This window comes from Scyliorhinus canicula, chromosome 9 (genome assembly GCF_902713615.1).
Source record: "Scyliorhinus canicula chromosome 9, sScyCan1.1, whole genome shotgun sequence".
Taxonomy (NCBI): domain Eukaryota; kingdom Metazoa; phylum Chordata; class Chondrichthyes; order Carcharhiniformes; family Scyliorhinidae; genus Scyliorhinus; species Scyliorhinus canicula.
Genome location: NC_052154.1, coordinates 111494695 through 111521578, shown reverse-complemented (window position 1 = coordinate 111521578; position 26884 = coordinate 111494695). Strand labels below are relative to the sequence as shown.

At 52.3% G+C, this 26884-nt stretch overlaps 1 protein-coding gene across 2 annotated transcripts in view; it reads right to left on the bottom strand.

Annotated features, from left to right (window-relative positions):
- ldlrad3 (low density lipoprotein receptor class A domain containing 3) overlaps positions 1 to 26884 on the bottom strand; it is a 238317-nt gene that overhangs the window by 87633 nt on the left and 123800 nt on the right. For both annotated transcript variants that reach the window (XM_038807399.1, XM_038807398.1), the window contains exon 2: positions 371 to 517. In XM_038807399.1, the coding sequence (XP_038663327.1) occupies positions 371 to 517 (147 nt within the window). The remainder of the gene's footprint in view (positions 1 to 370; positions 518 to 26884) is intronic.

The following is a 26884-nucleotide window of genomic DNA, read 5'->3' as shown; positions in this document are numbered from 1 at the left end:
GGGTGTGGAACGCCCTGCCTGCAATAGTAGTAGACTCGCCAACTTTAAGGGTTTTTAAGTGGTCACTGGATAGACATATGGATGAAAATGGAATAGTGTAGGTCAGATAGGCTTCAGATGGTTTCACAGGTCGGCGCAACATCGAGGGCCGAAGGGCCCGTACTGCGCTGTAGTGTTCTATGTTCTATGTTCTATATTTGAATGTTCAGTAATTAATTGTCTCTCTGTTTCCAGTTTTCAATTGATGGATGACTGACTGCCAATTTCATCACAGATGACTGGGCGCTTGAGAGGTAACACTGGTTTTAAATCACCCACAGAAAGACCTGGAACACAAGCAGTCTAAGATAAACAGTGAACCATCACTCACGACACTCCTTTTCATCGCTCTTGTCAAAGCAGTCAGGCAGGCCGTCACACTGCCAGGCGCCGGGAATGCACTTGCCGTTGCTGCATATGAAGTTCCCGGGAATGTTGCACTCGTTGGTGAAGTTGTTCCCAGGCAGGAGCTGGCTTTCTGTTTAAAAGACAGAACACAGGAGAAACCCAGTCAAGAAGGAGAGGGAATTAGGTTCCATTCGCAAACTCATGGAATAAGAAAACATGTTCATTACATCCATATGCCCGTGCAGTCGTACTTGTGAAGTGTTTGTTTCTCCTTTTAGCTGTATGTGCATCTGCATATGTCTGCGAACATTAAGACGGAATTAATGACGCAATTATGAAAAGTTCAGAGTTCATTGTTTCAGTCGAAGCTTTCTGCAGCTCTTGCTGTCTCTGATTGCGGGACCAATGGGCTGGTGGATGTTTTTTGCAGATAAATTAGAAATGCAATAATCCCCACCTTTACTGTGTCATCCTAGTGCTGTCAGCAGTAGTAAACGTGTTGACATTAATTCCTGCTGAGAGGAAGGGAGAATATGGATACAAGTGGACTTGATGAGGTTTTTTTTTAAAACCCAGTATTTGTATTCTCCACTGACACTTAAGATCAATCGAAACTCTGCTGCCTGCGTTCTAATGTGTACCAAGTTCTGTTTGACCATCACCCCTGAATATATTGGCTTCTAATTCTGTACCATGTTGTGATGAATGTAGAGATTGTTATAGGTTATATTTTATATTTGTGGCAGTAATGTTAAAATCCTAGTTTAAAATACATACAGGCAGCGTGTCTACTAAAGCTGCAATTAAAGTATCATAAAAGGTGAGGTAATCATTCAGTCTAACCTCTTGGTTACAAATCAAAGGCTAATGGAGTAGTGTTTTGATTTTTGGATATTCCCTGGAGTGTAGATAATTTATGAGGGGTTGTATGTAGTCCAGGCTAAGCAGGTTATGGAACTCAGTGGGATACAGATTATATAATTCATGGGGGAAACATAGAAAATAGGAGGCCATTCGGCCCTTCGAGCCTGCTCCACCATGCATTATGATCATGGCTGATCAAGTTCAATAACCTAATCCTGCCTTCTCCCCATATTTCTTGAACTTTTAGCCCCTAAAGCTGTATCTAATTCCTTCTTGAAATTACACAAACATTTTGGCCTCAACTAATTTCTGTGGTAGCGAATACACCACTCTCTGGGTGAAGAAATTTCTCCTCACCTCAATCCTAAAAGGTTTACCCCTTATCCTCAAACTATGACCCCTAGCTCTGGACTCTCCCACCATCAGGAACATTCTTTCTGAAACTGCCCTGTTTAATCCTGTTTTAAGTTTGTAAGTTTTGATGAGATCCCCTCTCACTCTTCTAAGCTCCAATGAATATAATCCTAATCGATTTAGTCTCTCCTCATATGACAGTCCTGCCATCCCAGGAATTAGCCTGACAAACCTTTGCTGCACTCCCTCCATAGCAAGAACATCCTCCCTCAGATAAGGACACCAACACTCCAGGTGTGGCCTCACCAATGCCCTATACAATTGCAGTAAACATCTCTATTCCTATGCTCAGATCCTCTGCTATGAAGGCCAACATACCATTTGCCTTCTTTACTGTCTGCTGTAGCCAGGTCTGTGTGTAGTTTTGCAGTCTGTTATAAGATTTCAAGTTGAACAGCAGTTTGCCATAAGATTCTGCCAAAAGAGAAGTGTACCGGATCTGCTCATGAAAGGATCTCTCGCTAAAATAATAATAATAATCTGTACTGTCACAAGTAGGCTTACATTAACACTGCAATGAAGTTACTGTGAAAAGCACAGAAGACCGCAAGTAAATCGCTTGCGTTGACAGCACGGCAGCACAGTGGTTAGCCCTGTCGCTTCACAGCACCAGGGTCCCGGGTTCGATTCCTCCTTGGGTCCCTGTGTCTGCGTGGGTTTCCTCCAGGTGCTCCGCTTTCCTCCCACAAGTCCCGAAAGACGTGTTTGTTAGGTGAATTGGGCATTCTGAATTCTCCCTCCGTGTACCCGAACAGCACCGGAGTGTGGTGACAAGGGGCTTTTCACTGTAACTTCATTGCAGTGTTAATATAAGCCTACTTGTGACAATAATAAAGGTATTAACTTTATTTACAAATGTATTTGAACTGTATTGGGTTGCTGAATTCGACTTAGTGGCAGGTGTAGATGGTGAGTTCAAGTTTTTACTTTTATTTAAGAACTGTTTTGAAAATGAAAAATAAAAATCACTTATTGTCACAAGTAGGCTTCAAATGAAGTTACTGTGAAAAGCCCCTAGTCGCCACATTCTGGCGCCTGTTCGGGGAGGCTGGTACGGGAATTGAACCGTGCTGCTGGCGTACCTGGGTCTGCTTTCAAAGCCAGCGATTTAGCCCAGTGTGCTAAACCAGCCTGCACTGTCAGCTGGACACCTGCAGATGGCAGGACCAGAGTGCCTTGATTGCGTTTCCATTGTAGTCCAGGAGTTTGTAGGCAGCTGGAAGGATTGTGGGGGGCTTCTTGATTCTCTTGAAGTCCACCTACAAAATCAGATTGGCAGAGGCACCTGTGTCCAGTTTGAACTGGATGGGGCAGTGGTTGACCTTCATCACTGTATGCCATTCGTCCTCGGAATACACGGCCAGGAGTGATTGGACTTGCGATATGTTCAGTGTGGCGTATTCGCACTTTGTAATAATGCCCACTCGGTAAGTGTTGTCCAGGTATTCACCTTCTGGAACCGTCGCACTGCCTGGATCAGATTCATGCATTCAGTGTTGCACTCTTCTGATGCACCGCTGTCGGAATTGGGAGCGCTGGCTCCTGACTGGTGATGCAGATCTGCACAGGGCTGCATAGTGGTTTGGTTTCCCACAGTTTAAACAGCGTTTGCCTCTTGCAGGGCAGTTTTTTTAAAAATGGGCGGTGCCGCAGTTTGCACACGTCATGACATCGGCGTCATGACGCTCAGTGCGTCGTTGCGCATGCGCGGTGAGGTTCTCGGACGTCTGCACTTGTGCAGTGCGGTTTTCGGCCACTTTGTGTTCCCGATCGCATTGTGTATGCGTCGGGCCCCGGGAAGATCGCGCAAATTGGCCGCTTTCGTCAATGTGGAAGAGCTGCATCCGGGAGATGGCCTGAACACTCCCCACCTCGTGCGAGGCTTGTTTTTCACTTTCTGCCGTTTTGTACGGTGAGTAGCGATTTATTAGAGTGCTCATGCACAGTACACGTTTCAATCGCGACTGGCAGGGTCATGGGCTTGATTTTCAAAAATTGCTTTCGCAGAGGATCAGAGTGGACTCCAAAAACTATTTGGTCTCTGATCATGGAGTCAGTGATATCACCGAAGTTGCAGGATTGTGCTAGCAGTCTAAGGTTAGTTAAATATGAGTTGTAGGATTCGCCTTTACCTTGCATCCTCTGCTTGAAGATGTAGCGCTTGGACTTCCGGTTGCGGCTATGACCAGCTAAGTCGCACGTTTGGCTGCTCCTGCTACAAAGGTGTTTTCGGGCCGATTGGAGGGCCCCAACGGCGCTGTAAGGACAAATCCCGGTGGGGGAAGGCTCCCTGAAGAGAACCAGACCAACTTTATGGTCGGTACCCGGAGTGGGGTGGTAAAGAAAGCAACAGCAGCTCCCAAAAAAAAGCGGGGGAAGAAGACCAAAATGGCGGCCGGTGGCGCACCCGAGGAATGGAGGAAATGGGCGGAGGAGCAGCAGGCCGCTCTCCTGCGCTTCTTTACGGAGCTGAAAATGGAGCTCTTGGAGTCAATGAATGCGACGACCACCAGGCTGATGGGAGCCCAGGCGACCCAAGAGGCGTCGATTCGGGAGCTGCAACAGGAGATGACTGCGTGGGAGGAGGAGGCCACGGTCCTCGTGGGAAAGGTAGAGGTGCACGAGGCACTCCACCTGAAATGGCAGAGCCGTTTTGAGGAGCTGGATACCCGAATGAGGCGGAAGAACCTGAGGATCTTGGGCCTGGCAGAAGGCCTGGAGGGGTCAGACCTCCCGGGATATGTAGCAGAAATGCTGAGCTCCCTGATGGGGGCAGGGGCCGTCCCTTCGCCCCTGGAGCTGGAAGAGGCCTACAGGGTCATGGCTAGGAGGCCAAGAGCAAATGAGCCCCCGAGGGCGGTGCTGGTGCGGTTCCAGCGACTCAGCGACCGTGAGAGAGTGCTGGAGTGGGCCAAGAGGGAAAGGAGCAGCAAGTGGGAGAATTCGACGGTGAGGGTCTACCAGGACTGGAGTGCGGAGGTGGCAAAGCGGCGGGCCCGGTACAACCGGACGAAGGCGGTGCTACATGCAAAACGGATCAGGTTCGGAATGCTGCAGCCAGCGCGCTTGTGGGTCACCTACAGGAACCAACACCACTATTTTGAGTCCCCAGAGGAGGCGTGGGCCTTTGTACAGGAAGAGAAACTGGACTCGAATTAGACCCAGGGGATACTTGGCGGCCGTAGCCGCTCGGGTACTTTCAGCTGAATTCTTTGTTTGGATCTTGAACTCTTGCTTTGGGTTTTTCTTCTGATGTTTTTTCCCCCTTTGCCAACTTCCCTTAGTTATTGTTATTGTGGTTATTCATGGTTATTTATGGTTATTTATATTGTTTGGTAGAGGGCGACTGTTAAGTACATTGTTATTTGTTATTTATCTGTTATTTATGATGTTAAGTTGGGGACGCGGGACGGGGGGGAGAGCAGATCGGGGATATGGGCTCCTAGGGGGGGTTCTTTTACAGGCATGGACGGGGACGGGGGTGGAGCTGAAGATGGCGGGGTGGGGTGTGGCAGGGCGAAAGCGCGGGCTTTCCTCTGTTTTCCCGCGCGCGGGGCAGAGGAGGGGGGAGGGGAGGAGTGCGGGGCGTGGCTAGCAATGGCGACCTTTCCCGCGCTGGAGCGGGGCCAGGGAGGAGCGGCAAGGGGGAGGAGGCCCCCCCCCCGAGCCGGGGGGAGTCGGAGTGTGGCAGGAGCAGCCGGGTCAGCGTGAACCAGCTGACTTACGGGAGTACGATGGAGGGTACATCGCGGCTAGGAGGGGTCCTAGCCTGGGGGTGGGGGGGGGAGGGGGTTAGGGAGGGATACCGGGTTGCTGCTGAAAAGACCAGAAACAGGAAGTGGAGGACTGGAGAGGTGGGGGGAGGGGGACATCGCCATGGGGAGCGGGTCAGAAGGGGAGGGCCGACCCGGGGCGAGCAGGGAACAGGACATGGCTAATCGGCAGGGGAAGGGGGCGGGTCGTCCCGCGACCCGGCTGATCACTTGGAACGTGAGGGGGTTGAATGGGCCGGTCAAGAGATCAAGGGTATTCTCACACCTGAAGGGACTGAAGGCTGATGTAGCAATGTTACAGGAGACCCATTTGAAGGTAGTGGACCAGGTTCGCCTGAGAAGGGGGTGGGTGGGACAGGTGTTCCACTCTGGATTGGACGCAAAGAACCGGGGGGTGGCGATTCTGGTGGGAAAGAGGGTGTCGTTCGTGGCGGAGGAGGTGGTGGCGGATAAGGAGGGTAGGTATGTGATGGTGAAGGGTAAGCTGCAGGGGGAGAAAGTGGTGATGGTCAACGTATATGCCCCGAACTGGGATGACGCGGGTTTTATGAGGCGCCTATTGGGCCTCATTCCGGGACTGGAGGCAGGGGGCTTGATCATGGGGGGGGACTTTAACACAGTGCTGGACCCCGGGCTAGACAGATCGAGCTCAAGGACCAATAGGAGGCCGGCAGCAGCAGAAGTGCTGAGGGGGTACATGGAGCAGATGGGAGGAGTAGACCCATGGAGGTTTGGTAGGCCGAGGGCGAGGGAGTATTCCTTTTTCTCCCACGTCCATAGAGTGTACTCCAGAATCGATTTCTTCGTGTTGAGCAGGGGGCTGATCCCGAGGGTACGGGAAACTGAGTACTCGGCCATTGCGATCTCCGATCATGCACCACATTGGGTGGATGTGGAAATGGGGGAGGCGCGGGACCAGCGCCCGCTGTGGCGGCTGGATGTGGGGCTGTTAGCGGACGACGAGGTGTGTAAAAGGGTCCGGAAGAGCATTGAGAGCTATCTGGACTTGAATGACACGGGTGAGGTGCAGGTGGGGATGGTCTGGGAGGCCCTGAAGGCAGTGATCAGGGGAGAGCTGATCTCCATAAGGGCGCACAGAGAAAGAAAGGAGAGGCAGGAGAGGGAGAGGCTGGTGGGGGAGCTATTGGAAGTGGATAGGAGATATGCGGAGGCACCAGAGGAGGGGCTGCTGGGAGAACGGCGCAGCCTGCAGGTCAAGTTCGACCTGCTGACCACCAGGAAGGCAGAGACGCAGTGGAGAAGGGCACAGGGCGCGGTCTATGAGTATGGGGAAAAGGCGAGCAGGATGCTGGCACACCAGCTTCGCAAACGAGATGCGGCTAGGGAGATTGGGGGAGTGAAGGAGAGGGGCGGGAAGGTAGTGCAGAAGGGGCAAGAAGTGAACGGGGTCTTCAGGGATTTTTACAAGGAGTTGTATCAGTCTGAGCCGCCGACGAGGAGAGGGGGAATGGAGGACTTCCTAAACAAATTGAGGTTCCCAAGGGTCCAGGAGGGGCTGGTAGAAGGGCTGGGGCCACCAATAGGGCTAGAGGAGCTAGTCAAGGGAATAGGTCAGATGCAAGCGGGGAAGGCGCCGGGGCCAGATGGGTTCCCGGTGGAATTCTATAAGAAAAATGTGGACTTGGTGGGACCGGTACTGGTACGAGCCTTTAATGAGGCGCGAGAGGGGGGGGTTCTGCCCCCGACAATGTCGCAGGCTCTGATCTCCCTGATATTGAAGCGGGATAAAGACCCCGTGCAGTGCGGGTCCTACAGGCCTATCTCGCTTCTGAACGTGGATGCCAAGTTGCTGGCAAAGATCCTGGCAGCTAGAATAGAGGATTGTGTGCCGGGGGTAATCTATGAGGACCAGACGGGGTTCGTGAAGGGGCGGCAGCTCAACACGAACGTGCGGAGATTGCTGAATGTAATTATGATGCCGGCAGTGGAGGGGGAGGCTGAGATAGTGGTAGCGCTGGACGCGGAGAAGGCATTCGATAGGGTGGAGTGGGAGTACCTGTGGGAGACGTTGGAACGGTTTGGGTTTGGGGAAGGGTTTACTAAGTGGGTGAAGTTGCTCTACTCGGCCCCGATGGCGAGTGTAGTGACAAACGGGAGGAGGTCGGAGTATTTCGGGCTCCACCGAGGGACCAGGCAGGGATGTCCCCTATCCCCCCTACTTTTCGCACTGGCGATTGAACCGTTGGCGATGGCACTGAGGGGTTCAGGGGGGTGGAGAGGACTGACTAGGGGAGGGGAGGAACATCGAGTATCGCTGTATGCGGATGATCTACTGCTGTACGTGGCAGACCCAGAAGGGGGAATGCCGGAGATAATGGAACTATTAGCAGAGTTTGGGGACTTTTCGGGGTACAAACTAAATTTGGGCAAAAGCGAGGTTTTTGTGATACACCCGGGGGACCAGGGAGAGGGTATTGGGGGACTCCCCTTCAAGCGAGCAGGAAAGAGCTTTAGGTACTTAGGGGTGCAGGTGGCAAGGAACTGGGGGACCCTCCACAAGTTGAACTTTTCCAGGCTGGTGGAACAGATGGAGGAGGAATTTAAGAGGTGGGACATGGTACTGTTGTCGCTGGCGGGGAGGGTGCAGTCAATCAAAATGACGGTCCTCCCAAGGTTCTTGTTTTTATTTCAGTGCTTGCCCATCTTCCTCCCTAGGGCCTTCTTCAAAAAGGTGACGAGTAGCATCATGAGCTACGTGTGGGCGCATGGCACTCCAAGGGTGAGGAGGGTCTTTTTGGAGCGGAGTAGGGACAGTGGAGGGCTGGCACTACCCAATCTCTCGGGGTACTACTGGGCGGCAAATGTGTCAATGGTGCGCAAGTGGATGATGGAAGGGGAGGGGGCAGCTTGGAAACGAATGGAGAGGGCGTCCTGTGGCAACACAAGCCTGGGGGCCCTAGTAACGGCACCATGGCCGCTCCCCCCCACGAGGTACACCACGAGCCCGGTGGTGGCGGCCACCCTCAAGATATGGGGGCAGTGGAGGCGACACAGGGGGGAAAAGGGAGGTCTGTTGGCGGCGCCAATAAGAGGGAACCATAGATTCATCCCGGGGAACATCGATGGGGGATTTCAGAGCTGGTACAGGGTGGGCATACGGCAGCTGAAGGACCTGTTTATAGAGGGGAGGTTTGCGAGCCTGGGAGGGCTGGAGGAGAAGTTTGAGCTCCCCCCGGGAAACATGTTCAGATATTTACAAGTGAAGGCATTTGCTAGGCGGCAGGTGGAGGGGTTTCCCCTGCTCCCCAGTAAGGGGGCGAGTGATAGGGTGCTCTCGGGGGTCTGGGTCGGAGGGGGGAAGATATCAGACATCTACAAGATAATGCAGGAGGCGGAAGAAGCATCGGGGAGGAGCTGAAAGCCAAGTGGGAAGGGGAGCTGGGAGAGCAGATAGAAGACGGGACGTGGGCGGATGCACTGGAGAAGGTCAATTCTTCCTCCTCGTGTGCGAGGCTGAGCCTCATTCAATTTAAGGTGCTGCATAGAGCTCACATGACGGGGACAAGGATGAGCCGGTTCTTTGGGGTGAGGACAGGTGTGTCAGATGTCTGGGAAGCCCAGCGAACCATGTGCATATGTTCTGGGCATGTCCGGTGCTGGAAGGGTTCTGGAAGGGGGTGGCAAGGACGGTGTCGAAGGTGGTGGGGTCCAGGGTCAAACCAGGATGGGGGCTTGCGATCTTTGGGGTCGGGGTAGAACCGGGGGTACAGGAGGCTAGGGAGGCCGGAATACTGGCCTTTGCGTCCTTAGTGGCTCGACGAAGGATATTAATTCAATGGAAGGACGCGAGGCCTCCAAGCGTTGAAACTTGGATTAACGATATGGCTAGCTATATTCAGCTAGAAAGAATCAAATTTGCCCTGAGAGGGTCGGTACAGGGATTCTCCAGGCGGTGGCAACCTTTCCTTGACTTTTTAGATCAGGATAGACGTTCGGGGTCGTGGCAGCAGCAACCCCTGGGGGGGGGAGGGGAGGGGGGGTGGGAGGGGAGGAGTGGGGGGGGGAGTTGAGGAAGATGGGGGAAGTGGGGGAGGGGAGGGGAGAGGGGGGGGGGGAGGGAGGGGAGGAGGGGGGGGGGGGGGGGGAGGGGGGGGAGGGGAGAGGGGGGGGGTGAGGTGAGGAAGGGAAGGGGGAAGGGGGGGGGAGGGGAGGGGGTGGCAGCAAGGGTCGTGGGGGGACATGCACAGACTGTATCGCGGGCAATGTCTCTCGCTGCTCGTGTCTGAAACTGTGGTCTGCTTGTTTGTTAAGGTTGACTGGGGGGGGGGAAGGACTGTGCGGCGAGAAGGGCTGGCGAGGAGGGACATTTTTGCCAAGAGGGATTGTTGTTGTAAATAATTTAAAATTAGTAGGGTAAATGTTTGTATGGTTAAAAACGCTTTCAATAAAAATTAATTTAAAAAAACAGATGTAGCGCTCGAAGATTTTGTTGGTGTCCACTCGCAGTGGGCTGTTGATTTGTCCCAGATGGTTGGATTCGTTGTCCTGCCCTTCGGAAAAGTGAAAGGAGTTGAAGATCTCTATCGCATGGTCACCCGCAGTGGTGAGTAGAAGAGCTAACTTCCGAGCATCGGTCGTGCCATTGAGGTCGGATGCTTCCACATATAGTTGAAATTTCTGCTTGAATGATCGCCAGGAGGCACTAAGATTGTCGGTGGTCCTGAACTGATGAGGAGCCTGAATCTTGTCCATTGTGCCTGTATTCAGTAGCTGGTTGTCACGGATCTTACTGAGTTGAACTAAATAGATTGAACAGTCACTCCTGGTATCATGTTATGTTGTGCTGCTTCGGATAACACAGGCTGCTACTTGATGCAGTCTTAACTAAAGGATGCTCCAGACTCTGAAATGTGTTCAACGTGTTTATTGAACTATTAACACAGTTCTCAAATGAATTCGACTCTGCTAATCTAACTGTAGTAACTCAGTCTAACTGGACCATCTTGCTATAAGCCACGTACTGGGGTGTGATGCTACAACCCTGTCTAACTCTCCAGATGTCTGTCTGTGGAAAGAGGCAGGGTGTGAGTGCCTCATCCCTTTTATAGTGTTTATGTCATGCCCCCTTGTGGTGATGCCACCTCTGAGTGTCCTGACTGCCCATTAGTTGTGTCCTATTCTGAGTGTTCATTGGTTGCATGTTTGCATATCATGATATGTTTGACTGATAAATGTAAAGCTATTTCTTTGGTGTTATTGTGGTTCTTTATGTGTTTAAATTAAAGTTCTGTTTTAATATAAAATAGACCTATTGGTCAGAGTCATCACTCCTGGAAATCTTGCCTGCCCACAACCCTCAGAGATTCTCTCCGATTCTGGCCTTTAATGCATACAATTTCAGTTCAACCTCTGCAGTTTTCTCCCTACAGTCCTCAACTTCTCTCTCTCTCGCTTGCTCCCTCTAAAACAATCCATAAAATCTACCTGTTTGACCCAGAGCTTGGTCATATCTCTTACTCTCTCATGTGACTTGGCAGCTAATTTTGTTTGATAAAGCCCTTGTGAAGTGCTTTCAGACATTTACGTGTCGGAAAGGTGCTGGATAATAGCAAGTTGTTGTTATTGCTGTGGTGTACGTCATATCAGACTGCTGAGGATCACATTGCTGAATCGTTTACCTGCCTTTTTACAGACGATGACTGACCTGCTGTGCACTTCCAGCACTTTTCTGTTTATACTCCACATTTCAAGCATTGCACCTTTCCCTTTTGAAAAGTGAACAGTAAATTCCAAAGTCCTTGCGACTCTGTCATGATATTTAACTTGTATTAACGTCTGTAATGTGAGATTTATAAGTGAAATTGAATGTACATATTGTCCTCCTCACCACCTGGGACGTACAAGTCCATTGAATAGCTCGGGTACAGGACATCGTATGCTTTCGAACCTGAACACGAGATAACAAGAGTATCAAAATGATGGGCGGAATTCTCCGTTCCAACGGCTAATTGCCAGCGCCAACAGAGAATTGGCAGGTGATTCACGACAGGAAAATCAGCGCGACCCCCTCACCGATTCCGGTACCGGGGAGCGGCTAGCACGGGCCCGTGTGAACCACACCCGGATTGCAATGAAATGGCCAGAGAATGGCCAGGTCCCGGGCCGCGCATACCAAGGGCTGACGGCCTACTCTAGTCGCACCAGAAATGATGCCGCTGGTGTCATAATATACACCAGTATATCATGGTGCAGACACATACTGAGGGACATACACAATATACACCAGTATATCATGGTGCAGACACATACATAGAACATAGAACATAGAACAGTACAGCACAGAACAGGCCCTTCGGCCCTCGATGTTGTGCCGAGCAATGATCACCCTACTCAAACCCACGTAACCCGTATCCCAACAATCCCCCCATTAACCTTACACTACGGGCAATTTAGCATGGCCAATACACCTAACCCGCACATCTTTGGACTGTGGGAGGAAACCGGAGCACCCGGAGGAAACCCATGCACACACGGGGAGGACGTGCAGACTCCACACAGACAGTGACCCAGCCGGGAATCGAACCTGGGACCACTGGAGCTGTGAAGCATTGATGCTAACCACCATGCTACCGTGAGGCCATGGTGCAGCCACATACTGAGGGACACACACAATATACACCAGTATATCATGGTGCAGACACATACTGAGGGACATACACAATATACACCAGTATATCATGGTGCAGACACATACTGAGGGACATACACAATATACACCAGTATATCATGGTGCAGACACACACTGAGGGACATACACAATATACACTAGTATATCATGGTGCAGACACACACTGAGGGACATACACAATATACACCAGTATATCATGGTGCAGACACACACTGAGGGACATACACAATATACACCAGTATATCATGGTGCAGACACACACTGAGGGACATACACAATATACACTAGTATATCATGGTGCAGACACACACTGAGGGACATACACAATATACACCAGTATATCATGGTGCAGACACACACTGAGGGACATACACGAGGACCAATCAACATGCACAAACACCGCAGCCAATCACCAGTTAGAACACTCGCACTATAAAGGCAGAGGGCATCACTTTTCCCGCTCATTCTGGATGCTGCTTCTCAGAAGCACAAGAGCTCATCAAGTACAGTACAGACCCACACCACGTGCTGAGAGATTCAACTGGTTCGGACAGGCACAGGTCTCTAGTTAAACTAGCATCGTGTAAACCCACAGTTTTCGTATGTCTATTATTTTATAAGTAGTTAATAAAATAGAGTTGAACTATCTTCAGTGTTGGTGGCATATGTTAGCTTCACAAGTCTACACTGCCCAACACTTCATGGTACCAGTAGTTGAGGGATGTTAGTACTTCTGAGACCTACCTACCAGTGATCAGCCTTCCACCAGTGCTCAGCCATCCTGCGGAATGGACACCGTTCGCCTGCCGCCGCCCCTCTGCATTACCGGGAACCTGGGCTCCAATTGGAAGATTTTTAAACAGCGCTTCCAGCTGTACCTTGAGGCCACTGACCTGGAAGCTGCCTCGGACGCACAGAAGATTACTCTCTTCCTCTCCACAGCCGGGGACCATGCCCTCCACATCTTTAACTCGCTCACCTTCGCTGATGGGGAGGATAAATCAAAGTTCAAGACAGTCCTCTTAAAGTTCGACAGCCACTGCGAGGTTGAGGTTAACGAGAGCTTCGAGCGATATGTATTTCAGCAGCGCCTGCAGGGTAAGGACGAAACTTTCCAGTCCTTTATCACCCACCTCCGCGTCCTTGCGCAGTCCTGCAACTACGGGCCCACCTCTGACTCTGTGATCCACGACCATATAGTTTTTGGTGTGCAGTCAGAGCCCCTTCGCCAGCAGCTACTTAAAGTAAAACAGCTCACCCTGTCCACTGCCATAGAGACCTGCGTGGTCCATGAACACGCCTCCACACGATATTCCCGCATCCAGGCCGCTGAAACGGCGCGGCAAGCTCCCCACGAGGCAGAACGGGTCCAAGTTATAAAGTCTCTCCAGGGCCTAAGTCTGGACGATGGCGGCCATTTCACTCGCTTTTCGCGGGCTCCCACGCTGGCATGCAACGAATGTGGTGACGTCGAGGACCGTTCTGCGCAGTTGCACACCTCGCTGGATCGTCCCGTGCGTAACGAACGTGCCGACGCAACGGCGTGCGGCAACTGTGGCTCCGCACACTTAAAGCAGCAATGTTCCGCGAAGACCCGACGCTGTCTGCAGTGTGGCAAACTTGGCCACTATGCTGCTTTTATGCAGGTCGACCCAGCCTGCTACTTTCAGGAGTTCCAGCCAGCCCCGCAGGGATGTCCGGGCCATTCAGCCTACAATCAACGAGCCTGTCCCAGACCTGTCCTCCAACTTTGACAGCAATGACCTGCAAGCCCCCTTCCAAGTTGGCATCATAACCAAGCACAGGATGTCTCCTAAGCGCAGCACCAAACCCATTCCCATACACAGCATCGATCCGGATGATGAGTGGTGTGCCACCCTTACGGTCTACCGGTCCCCTGTGAGGTTCCGCCTGGACACTGGCGCCTCCGCCAATCTCATTGCGTCGTCTGACCTTCGCAGCCTCCGTGTCCAGCCTGCCATCTGCATGCCACCTGCTTGACTACAACGGGAATGCCATCGCTGCCAGTGGATCCTGCCAACTCGAGGTGACACACCGTGCTCGCACAGCTGTCCTATCTTTTGAGATCGTTGCCGCCTTGAAAGCCTCCTTGCTTGGTGCGCAGGCATGTAAGCTGCTCCACTTAGTGCAGCGGGTGCACTCTCTCTCTCCCAGCGACGTGTCTGCCTCTCCTGACACCGACTTCAGGGCGCAACTCGACTCCATCATCCAGCATTACCACGATATCTTCGAGGGCATGGGCACACTCCCGTATACATACAAGATTCTACTCAAGTCCAACGCCACGCCTGTGGTACACGCACCTCGCAGAGTTCCAGCGCCCCTTAAGGACCGCCTCAAGCAACAGCTGCAGGACCTCCAGGATCAAGGGGTCATATCCAGAGTCACGGAACCGACCGACTGGGTGAGTTCCATGGTCTGTGTGAAGAAACCGTCCGGCGAGCTAAGGATCTACATAGATAGAACATAGAACATAGAACAGTACAGCACAGAACAGGCCCTTCGGCCCTCAATGTTGTGCCGAGCCATGATCACCCTACTCAAACCCACGTATCTACCCTAGATCCTAAGGATCTTAATCGGAATATCATGCGGGAGCACTACCCGATTCCAAAACATGAGGAACTCACTTGTGAAATGGCCCACGCCAAACTCTTCACAAAACTCGACGCCTCAAAAAGCTTCTGGCAAATCCAGCTGGATGAATCAAGCAGAAAGCTGTGTACATTCAACACGCCCTTTGGCAGATACTGCTACAACCGAATGCCATTTGACATCATCTCAGCGTCCGAAGTATTCATAGAATAATGGAACAGATGATGGAGGGAATCGAAGGCGTCCGTGTATACGTCAACGACATTATAATCTGGTCCACCACCCCGCAGGAACACATCAACCACCTCAAGCGCGTCTTCAAGCGCATTCACGAACATGGCCTCCGCTTCAATAGGGCCAAATGCTCCTTCGGCCAGTCGGCCATTAAATTCCTGGGTGATCATATCTCCCATTTAGGGGTGCAGCCGGATGAGGACAAGATTGCGGCGATCACGTCCATGAAAACGCCCAAGGACAAGAAAGCGGTCCTCCGGTTCCTCGGCATGGTGAATTTCCTTGGGAAGTTTATTGCAAATCTCGCCTCCAATGCATTCTACTCAAGCTGCGGAGGTATGATTTCTAACTCGTTTATACCCCTGGCAAAGACCTTGTCGTTGCCGACGCCCTCTCGAGGTCGGTCGCCACTCCATGCGATCACGAAGGGTTCGTTTGCCAGGTCGACGCTCAAGTTCAGTTCGCAGCCTCCCACTTGGCAGCACCACTGCCTGGTACAAATTCACCACAAGACAGCGGCTGACCCCCTTCTGCAGCGTGTCATGCATTTAATGACGGACGGGTGGCTCAAGGGCCAATGCCCTCAATTTTGCAATGTTCGTGACGATCTGGCGGTTGTTGACGGGCTTTTCCTAAAGTTAGACCGCATCGTGATCCCGCACAGCATGCGCCGCTGGTCCTAGAGCAACTGCATGAAGGCCATCTAGGAGTTGAAAAATTTCACCGCAGGGCCAGGGAAGCTGTCTACTGGCCGGGCATTAACAATGACATTGCCAATGCGGTACTCAACTGTCCCACCTGCCAGCGTTTTCAACCCGCCCAGCCACGGGAGACCCTGATGCCCCATGAGTTGGTCACATCGCCCTGGACCAAGGTGGGCATCGACCTGTTCCATGCATTGGGCAGGGACTATGTCCTAATCATTGATTACTTCTCCAACTACCCGAAGGTCATCAGGTTGCATGACCTCACTTCTTCTGCTGTCATTCGGGCGTGCAAAGAGACGTTTTGCCCGTCATGACATCCCGCTCACAGTGATGTCGGACAATGGCTCCTGTTTCACAAGCCAGGAATGGGCCAGCTTCGCCCGGCAGTACAGCTTCGCACACATCACATCCAGTCCCCTGTACCCTTAGTCCAATGGCAAGGTGGAAAAGGGGGTTCATATAGTCAAGAGGCTACTCTGCAAGGCTGCTGATGCCGGATCTGACTTCCATCTCGCTTTGTTGGCCTATCGCTCCGCCCCTCTCTCCACTGGGCTGTTGCCTGCACAGTTACTGATGAACCGCACCCTCAGGACGACGGTTCCATCGATTCTCACCCCCAATCTCGATCATGTCCCCGTACTCCACAGGATGCAGACGTCTCAGGCGCAGCAAAAAGCGACCACGACTCATGTGCTGCTGATCTCCCCAACATCCAGCCAAACGACACGGTTCGCATTCATCTACCAGATGGTGGTTGGTCTGCACCTGCTGTTGTCCTCAGGCAGGTGGCCCCCCAGTTCCTTCCTGGTCCGGTTACCGGACGGATCCATTCGGCGCCGCAATCGGCGTGCCCTTCGCCTTGTTCCACTGTCGTCACGGGAACCTCCGACCAGCTCCTCTGCTGACCCTGCCATGGACTGTGCAGAGCTTCTGGTCACTCTGCCTCCCCTTGACTGTGCTGCAGCCCACCCAGCTCCTGACGTGCCAGCTATTGACCCACCCTTGAGGCGGTCAACCAGAGTTCGTCACCCACCTCAAGAGATTGAATTTATGAACTTTGCAAATATGTGGACTCTCTGAGATGTTTCCTTCCTTGTTAAAATCGTTTTCCAGTGGTTTGTATATAGCATTGTTCTTGTTAAATTTGCTGCATATTAATTATCTGCACCAGGCACCTTCCCTTGTATATAGCTTTGTTTCCTGTATATAGATTTGTACATATGTCTTCGCACCTCACATGTAGTTAGGAACATTCTTCACACACTCACACTATTTATTGTCACTCATTCACATCAACAATGTTTTAAAAGGGAGGGATGTCATAATATACACCAGTACAGTAGTCCCCCGTTATAACGCGGGTGTTGGGGTCCAAGACCCCCACCCGCGTTGTATCCGAGCCGCGGATATCCATGATGGGGGTTTTAAATTTATTTAAAAATCTATGCTAGCGCTTCCCATTGTGAGTCTACGGGGGGGGCGGGGGGAGAGGTCAGACCCCCGTAGACTCACAATGGGAAGCGCTAGCATAGATTTTTAAATAAATTTAAAACCCCCATCGTGGATCCAATTAAAATTTCAGCAGCCGGCTCACTTTGATCCGGAGAAGGAAGCTGCTCTCACTGAAATCAGCCGGCCACTGAAATTGACACTGTCGGCTGCTCTCTCCCTCCAATCCAACTTTTAACTTTTAATGTTTCTGATTGGAGGGAGAGAGCAGCCGCCAGTGTCAATTTCTTTTTTTTTCCTAGACCCCTCCGGCTCGCCCCCTCTCCCCCCACATCCTCCAACTAGACCCCTCTCCCCCCACACCCTCCGACTCGCCCCCTCTCCCCCCCCCAACACCCTCCGGCTCACCCCCTCTCCCCCCACACTCTCCGACTCGCCCCCTCTCCCCCCCAACACCCTCCGGCTCGCCCCCTCTCCCCCCACACCCTCCGGCTCGCCCCCTCTCCCCCCACACCCTCCGGCTCGCCCCCTCTCCCCCCACACCCTCCGGCTCGGCCCCTCTCCCCCCACACCCTCCGGCTCGCCCCCTCCCCACACCCTCCGGCTCGCCCCCTCTCCCCCCACACCCTCCGGCTCGCCCCCTCTCCCCCCACACCCTCCGGCTCGCCCCCTCCCCACACCCTCCGGCTTGCCCCCTCTCCCCCCACATCCTCCAACTAGACCCCTCTCCCCCCACACCCTCCGACTCGCCCCCTCTCCCCCCCAACACCCTCCGGCTCGCCCCCTCTCCCCCCACACCCTCCGGCTCGCCCCCTCTCCCCCCACACCCTCCGGCTCGCCCCCTCTCCCCCCACACCCTACGGCTCGCCCCCTCCCCACACCCTCCGGCTCGCTCCCTCTCCCCCTCTCCCCCACACCCTCCTGCTCTCCCCCACAGCGTCCAGCTCGCTCCCTGTCCCCCCACACCCTCCGGCTCGCCCCCTCCCCGCACCCTCCGGCTCGCCCCCTCCCCCCCCTATCCTCCCCCGTCCCCCAACACCCGCAGGGCCCCCCTCTCTCCCCCAACACCCGCAGGGCCCCCCTCTCTCCCCCAACACCCGCAGGGCCCTCCTCTCTCCCCCAACACCCGCAGGTCCACCCTCTCTCCCCCACACCCCCAGGGGGGTCTCCCCCACACCCGCCCCCCTCCTCTCCCCCCCCAACACCCGCCCCCCTCCTCTCCCCCCCCAACACCCGCAGGGCCCTCCTCTCTCCCCCAACACCCGCAGGTCCACCCTCTCTCCCACACACCCCCAGGGGGGTCTCCCCCACACCCACAGGGGGGTCTCCCCCACACCCACAGGGGGTCTCCCCCACACCCGCCCCCCTCCTCTCCCCCCCAACACCCGCCCCCCCCTCTTCTCCCCCCCAACACCCGCCCCCCCTCTTCTCCCCCCCAACACCCGCCCCCCCCTCTTCTCCCCCCCAACACCCGCCCCCCTCTTCTCCCCCCCAACACCCGCCCCCCCTCTTCTCCCCCCCACACCCGCCCCCCCTCTTCTCCCCCCAACACCCCCCCCCCTCTTCTCCCCCCAACAACCCCGCCCCCCTCTTCTCCCCCAACACCCGCCCCCCCTCTTACCCCCAACACCCCCGCCCTCTTCTCCCCCCAACACCCGCCCCCCTCTCTCCCCCCAACACCCCGCCCCCCCTTCTCCCCCCCAACACCCGCCCCCCCTCTCTCCCCCCAACACCCGCCCCCCCTCTATTCCCCCCCAACACCCGCCCCTCTCTGCTCCCCCCAACACCCGCCCCCCCCTTCTCCCCCCAACACCCGCCCCCCCCTTCTCCCCCCAACACTCCCCTCCCCCTCTTCTCCCCCCCAACACCCGCCCCCTCTTCTCCCCCCAACACCGCCCCCCTCTTCCTCCCCCCAACACCCGCCCCCTCTGCTCCCCCCCAACACCCGCCCCCCCCTCTTCTCCCCCCCCAACACCCGCCCCCCCCCTCTTCTCCCCCCAACAACCCGCCCCCCCCCTCTTCTCCCCCCAACAACCCGCCCCCCCCTCTTCTCTCCCCCAACACCCGCCCCCCCCTCTTCTCCCCCCCCAACACCCGCCCCCCCTCTTCTCCCCCCAACACCCGCCCCCCCTCTTCTTCCCCCCCAACACCCACCCCCCCTCTTCTCCCCCCCAACACCCGCCCCCCCTCTTCTCCTCCCCAACACCGCCCCCCTGTTCTCCCCCCAACACCCGCCCCCCCAACACCCGCCCCCACTCTTCTTCCCCCCCCAACACCCGCCCCCCTCTTCTCCCCCCCCAACACCCGCCCCCCTCTTCTCCCCCCCAACACCCCGCCCCCCTCTTCTCCCCCCCCAACACCCGCCCCCCCTCTTCTCCCCCCCCAACACCCGCCCCCCCTCTTCCCCCCCCCCCAACCCCCCGCCCCCCCTCTTCTCCCCCCCCCCACCCCCCGCCCCCCCCCCCCCCCCCCCCCCAACACCCGCCCCCCCCTCTTCTCCCCCCCAACACCCGCCCCCCCCCTCGGCAGTGTCAATTTCAGCGGCCGGCTGATTGTTTCAGTGAGAGCAGCTTCCCTCTCCGGATCAAAGTGAGCCGGCCGCTGAAATTGACACTGCCCGCTGCTCTTTCCCTCCAATCCAACTTTTAAGTTTTAATGTTTCTGATTGGAGGGAGAGAGCAGCCGGCAGTGTCAATTTCAGCGGCCGGCTCACTTTGATCCAGAGAGGGAAGCTGCTCTCACTGAAATAATCAGCCGGCCGCTGAAATTGACACAACTGACAGTTGGGGTCCATCAGCCCCCCCGCGGTATATCGCGAACCGCGGTATTGCGGAGCGCGGTATAACGGGGGACTACTGTATATCATGGTGCAGACACACACTGATGGACATACACTTGGACCAATCAACATGCACAAACACCGCAGCCAATCACCAGTTAGAACACATGCACTATAAAGACAGAGGGCATCACTTTTCCCGCTCATTCTGGATGCTGCTTCTCAGAAGCACAAGAGCTCAAGTTTAGTACAGACCCACACCACGTGCTGAGAGATTCAACTGGTTCGGACAGGCACAGGTCTCTAGTTAAACTAGCATCGTTTAAACCCACAGTTCTCGTATGTCTATTATTTTATAAGTAGTTAATAAAATAGAGTTGAACCTTCTTGGGGAGGGTTTAAACCAATGTGGCAGGGGGATGGGAACCGATGCAGGAAGTTGGAAGGTAGTAAAACAGGGACAGAAGCAAAAGGAAGTAAGGGGAAAAGTGCAAGGCAGAGAAGACATAGTCAAAAATCTAAAAGGGCGACAGTACAAGGTACAGTGACTGAGGGGAGCTCCGTGAATAGGCCCAGTAATAACAAAAGGAATAAAACTGGAGATGTTAAGATTCAAAACAGAGGTAAAAAAACCAAAATAAGTGTACTTTACCTGAATGCTCGTAGTATTCGGAATAAAGTAAATGAGTTGATGGCACAAATCATCGTAAATGACTATGATTTAGTGGCACTTACTGAAACATGGTTAAAGGATGGTCACGACTGGGAGTTAAATATTCGAGGGTATCAAACTATTCGGAAGGACAGAGTGGATGGTAAGGGAGGTGGTGTTGCTCTGTTATTTAAGGATGACATCCGGGCAATAGTAAGGGATGACATCGGTGCTATGGAGGATAAGGTTGAATCCATTTGGATGGAAATCAGGAATAGTAAGGCGAAAAAGTCACTGATAGGAGTAGTCTATCGGCCACCAAATAGTAACGATATGGTGGGGCAGGCAATAAACAAAGAAATAACTGATGCATGTAGAAATGGTACAGCAGTTATCATGGGGGATTTTAATCTACATGTCGATTGGTTTAACCAGGTCGGTCAAGGCAACCTTGAGGAGGAGTTTATAGAATGTATCCGCGATAGTTTCCTAGAACAGTATGTAATGGAACCTACAAGGGAACAAGCGGTCCTAGATCTTGTCCTGTGTAATGAGACAGGATTGATTCATGATCTCATAGTTAGGGATCCTCTCGGAAGGAGCGATCACAATATGGTGGAATTTAAAATACAGATGGAGGGTGAGAAAGTAAAATCAAATACTAGTGTTTTGTGTTTAAAAAAAGGAGATTACAAGGGGATGAGAGAAGAACTAGCTAAGGTAGACTGGGAGCTAAGACTTTATGGTGGAACAGTTGAGGAACAGTGGAGAACCTTCCAAGCGATTTTTCACAGTGCTCAGCAAAGGTTTATACCAACAAAAAGGAAGGACGGAAGAAAGAGGGAAAATCGACCGTGGATATCTAAGGAAATAAGGGAGAGTATCAAATTGAAGGAAAAAGCATATAAAGTGGCAAAGATTGCTGGGAGATTAGAGGACTGGGAAATCTTTAGGGGGCAACAGAAAGCTACTAAAAAAGCTATAAAGAAGAGTAAGATAGAGTATGAGAGTAAACTTGCTCAGAATATAAAAACAGACAGTAAAAGTTTTTACAAATATATAAGACAAAAAAGAGTGGCTAAGGTAAATATTGGTCCTTTAGAGGATGAGAAGGGAGTTTTAATAATGGGAAATGAGGAAATGGCTGAGGAACTGAACAGATTTTTGGGTCGGTCTTCACAGTGGAAGACACAAATAACATGCCAGCGACTGATAGAAATGAGGCTATGACAGGTGAGGACCTTGAGAGGATTGTTATCACTAAGGAGGGAGTGATGGGCAAGCTAATGGGGCTAAAGGTAGACAAGTCTCCTGGCCCTGATGGAATGCATCCCAGAGTGCTAAAAGAGATGGATAGGGAAATTGCAGATGCACTAGTGATAATTTACCGAAATTCACTGGACTCTGGGGTGCTCCCGGTGGATTGGAAATTAGCAAACGTAACACCACTGTTTAAAAAAGGAGGTAGGCAGAAAGCGGGTAATTATAGGCCAGTTAGCTTAACTTCGGTCGTAGGGAAGATACTGGAATCTATCATCAAGGAAGAAATTGCGAGGCATCTGGATAGAAATTGTCCCATTGGGCAGACGCAGCATGGGTTCGTAAAGGGCAGGTCATGCCTAACTAATTTAGTGGAATTTTTTGAGGACATTACCAGTGCAGTAGATAACGGGGAGCCGATGGATGTGGTATATCTGGATTTCCAGAAAGCCTTTGACAAGGTGCCACACAAAAGGTTGCTGCATAAGATAAAGATGCATGGCATTAAGGGTAAAGTAGTAGCATGGATAGAGGATTGGTTAATTAATAGAAAGCAAAGAGTTGGGATAAATGGGTGTTTCTCTGGTTGGCAATCAGTAGCTAGTGGTGTCCCTCAGGGATCCGTGTTGGGCCCACAATTGTTCACAATTTACATAGATGATTTGGAGTTGGGGACCAAGGGCAATGTGTCCAAGTTTGCGGATGACACTAAGATGAGTGGTAAAGCGAAAAGTGCAGAGGATACTGGAAGTCTGCAGAGGGATTTGGATAGGTTAAGTGAATGGGCTAGGGTCTGGCAGATGGAATACAATGTTGACAAATGTGAGGTTATCCATTTTGGTAGGAATAACAGCAAACGGGATTATTATTTAAACAATAAAATATTAAAGCATGCCGATGTTCAGAGAGACTTGGGTGTGCTAGTGCATGAGTCACAGAAGGTTGGTTTACAAGTGCAACAGGTGATTAAGAAGGCAAATGGAATTTTGTCCTTCATTGCTAGGGGGATGGAGTTTAAGACTAGGGAGGTTATGTTGCAATTGTATAAGGTGTTAGTGCGGCCACACCTGGAGTATTGTGTTCAGTTTTGGTCTCCTTACTTGAGAAAGGACGTACTGGCGCTGGAGGGTGTGCAGAGGAGATTCACTAGGTTAATCCCAGAGCTGAAGGGGTTGGATTATGAGGAGAGGTTGAGTAGACTGGGACTGTACTCGTTGGAATTTAGAAAGATGAGGGGGGATCTTATAGAAACATTTAAAATTATGAAGGGAATAGATAGGATAGATGCGGGCAGGTTGTTTCCACTGGCGGGTGACAGCAGAACTAGGGGACATAGCCTCAAAATAAGGGGAAGTAGATTTAGGACTGAGTTTAGGAGGAACTTCTTCACCCAAAGGGTTGTGAATCTATGGAATTCCTTGCCCAGTGAAGCAGTTGAGGCTCCTTCATTACATGTTTTTAAGGTAAAGATAGATAGTTTTTTGAAGAATAAAGGGATTAAGGGTTATGGTGTTCGGGCCGGAAAGTGGAGCTGAGTCCACAAAAGGTCAGCCATGATCTCATTGAATGGCGGAGCAGGCTCGAGGGGCCAGATGGCCTACTCCTGCTCCTAGTTCTTATGTTCTTCAGTGTTGATGGCATATGTTAGCTTCACAAGTCTACAATGCCCAACACTTCAGCCGGTGGTGCTCGAACCCTAACCCGCTCACCGTGACCCCACAGCCACCCCCTGTCCACCGCAACCACTCCCCCCAGTCCTAGCAGAAGCCCCCTGGCCAGCAGCACGGGTCACGGCCGAGTGTGGCAGCGCTGGACACCATCCGCAGCCGGCATGCCGGGTTCCCAACCGCTGAGACCATACGTGGCCCGTGCCGTTGGGAACTCGGCCCATCGGAGGCGGAGCATCGCAGGTGGGCGGGCCGATAAAGCGGCAATGTCCTTGGAATTGCGCGCGGCCCGTTGACGCAGGTTTGGAGCGGGCAGAGCATCGGAAACCGGCGTCAGACCGGCGCCCACCCCAGATCCAGCATCAGAATTCATTCCACGCCCGATCACCAATCCCGATTTTGGCGTCAGGCTACGGAGAATCCCGCCCGATGTCTTTTAAAATTAAATCTAACTGGTAACCACAGCAACATTCAAAAGGTTTATTTCCCTGAAATCTCCTTCCAGCTGTTCACTCCTTTTTAAGACAAGATGGAAATGGCAGAACCTGATTTGCAAGCGTCCATCAGGGACACAAAGTCAAAAAGAATCCCTACCTCACAGCTTGGCAATAAGATTACATCCTCCGTTACCTACATGTAGTTGATAATTAACAGCTGCTAAGTCCACTTCTGAGCCATGGTGATTAACTTCTGCGGCAGATTTTAATGTTTTTGCTGCTGGGAATTCTGTTTCCATTCGGCAGTACACATGTAAAACTAGACATCGGCTAATTAGCTACCAAAGTCTTTCATTATTAAAAAAAAGCCTTTTAGGATTCCTGGTCCACCTCATTAATATACGCCAAGAAAATAAACTTAGAATTATTAAATCCCTACAGTGAAGCAGGAGGCCATGCGGCCCATCAAGTCTGCACTGATCCTCTGAAAGAGCTTCCCACCTAGGTCAAATCCTCCAATTTATCCCGATAATCCCACTTCGGGGAAATTTAGCATAGCCAATTCACCTAACTTGCACACCTTTGGACTGTGGGAGGAAACAAGAGCACCCGTAGGAACCCTACGCAGATACAGGAAGAAAGTGCAAACACCACACATACAGTCACCTGAGGTCTGAATTGGACCTGGCTCTCTGAGGTAGCTGTGCTAACCACTGTGCCACCGAGCCACCATCTTGACTTTAACTTGAATTTATATCACACCATTCACAACCTCAGAGTCTCTCAAAGTCCCTCACAATCAATAAATTACTTTTGAAATTCAGTCCTGTTGTACACTTTGGATAAGAAGACATAGGGCGCAATATAACGGCGGTGTCACGCTTAAGTGAGAGTGTAATGTGGCCATTAGATCGCGGGAGAGGCCAAAATCAGGAACCGCACCGGGGGGCCAATCGGTTTGCGATCTAACTGGTCCGTCCCTGTTGGCAAGAACCGAATCCTGCCACAGTGTGTCGAGAAACATATAATCACCATTTAAAGCCAATCTCTATATAATTAACGTGAACAACCCCTATCTAACATCCACCCATGATCTAACCGTCTCCCCGGCAAGCAGGAATGCGGGAGCTGATTAGTACACCTTTCTACAAACATAAAGCTAGCGGAATGGCTGCTCTGAGGATCCCGAGGAGGTGAGCAGCCACCTTCGATCCTGGGCAGTGAGCCCGCGGGCACTGGGGTTCCTGCCCCAGTGCTTGGGGGCAGCCTTGGTCATGGGGTGGGTGGGCCGCCATCGTGGGGGCAGGCATGGCAGCACTACTGGACATGGGTGGGCTGGAGCACGGTATGGTGCTGGGTGAGGGCAGAAGTGGCAGGCGGGGCCAGTGCCAACTCACTTGTGCAGCACGGTGGAGGTTGTTGATCGTCTTGTGGCACTGGGTGCTGGTCCCCCTATTGACGCTCCCCGAGTTGACGGCCACAGCCACTTCCTCCCAGGCGACACTTGTGCTGTGGCTGACCCAGCAAACCACTGAGGGGAACAAGGGCACCCATCTGGAATCGACTGCATTCAACATTCTGGCCAGGTCAGCATCCCCGAATCGTGGAGCTGGTCTCCTCTGTGGAATTTGGGGAGTTGGTGGGCGCGTTCCGAGCGAATCAGCCGGCTAGACAATCATTTGTGGCATGAAAGGCCGTGGGGCATCATTAAGTGGATTAAGTAACATTCGATACCGGTAACGTCCTCGCCGGGTCGACCCATTAGGAAGCTTGCGGCAGTTTTTGCTCGCTCGCGGCAATTCTCGCTCACTACCACACTTAGAAACCTTTCTGTTAGATCGCGCCCATTTGTTTTCTTTGAGCGTTGTGTAATAGTGGAATAGCCTCCCAGCTAAACTTCTCAGGGCCTCCTTCCAAATGCCACCGACTCCCAACATGCTTTATCCAGTGTTGATGGTCACAACCTAATCCATTGCCAGGTTTTCCAATGTGATTGTTGTGAGGCCGAGTGCACAATCAGAGTACCAAATAAAACTGAAAGGTAATTGGAGCAATCAAGACCAAATTGACTGTTATTTCTCCTGGGAATAGAATGCAAATGAATACTCACAGATGCTAATGTGGTATAACACGCCACAATGCTATGGCTGTGTACATCTGAACAATTTAAACTTTTCTCACCCCTCAAACCTTCAACCCAGCTTGACTTCAGCAAGTTCCCTCATGACGATATGACCAGGGCCTTGAACTCTCAAGGGCTTCCGTTACCTGGTACCTCATACGTTCTGCCCATATATTAAAGTTCTGTATCAAAATTAAGAGCTTCTGCAAACAACTTGTTCACTCAAAAAACAAGTTCAATAACAAACAGGAAGAGTTACCGTTGCCAGGAGCTGTGTTGCACTTTATAATACACAGTTGATACTGAAACACATCGGAAATAGTAATGACAGCATCTGTTGAGGGTGATAAGACCTCGAGCTGCCTTAAACAATGTCTCCCATTACGCCCCAAAATCAGTGATGCTCACACAGCTGGGTAATAGAGATAGGCCTCAGGCTGTAAGCATGTGTTCCTGTCAGCATGACACCACCGAAGGACTCTGTTGCTAATTATTTTTGGTAATTGAAAATTCCATCAATTGAGTGGAAGATGAATTGATTATTCAGCTCCTGTACAAATGATACAGAATACTGGATAAGTGCACATCCACAGTCACAGGAAGAGTGGTTCAGCTTACACTAATTACCAATGCAACACAACCCTTACCCTCAATTCCAATTTATTGTTCTCAATCCTTCGCTAATTACAAATGACCACTCTCATTTACACTAATTACTGACTACAGCCAACACATACTCTTTTTACTGATTACAAACCGCATCTACTTTAATTGCCAATTACAGTCCCAGTTCTTCTGATTATTCGAATTACAGATCCAGCTCCTCCCTCTATCCTTATTACAAACTCAGCTCCTCTGTCTATCTCAATCACAC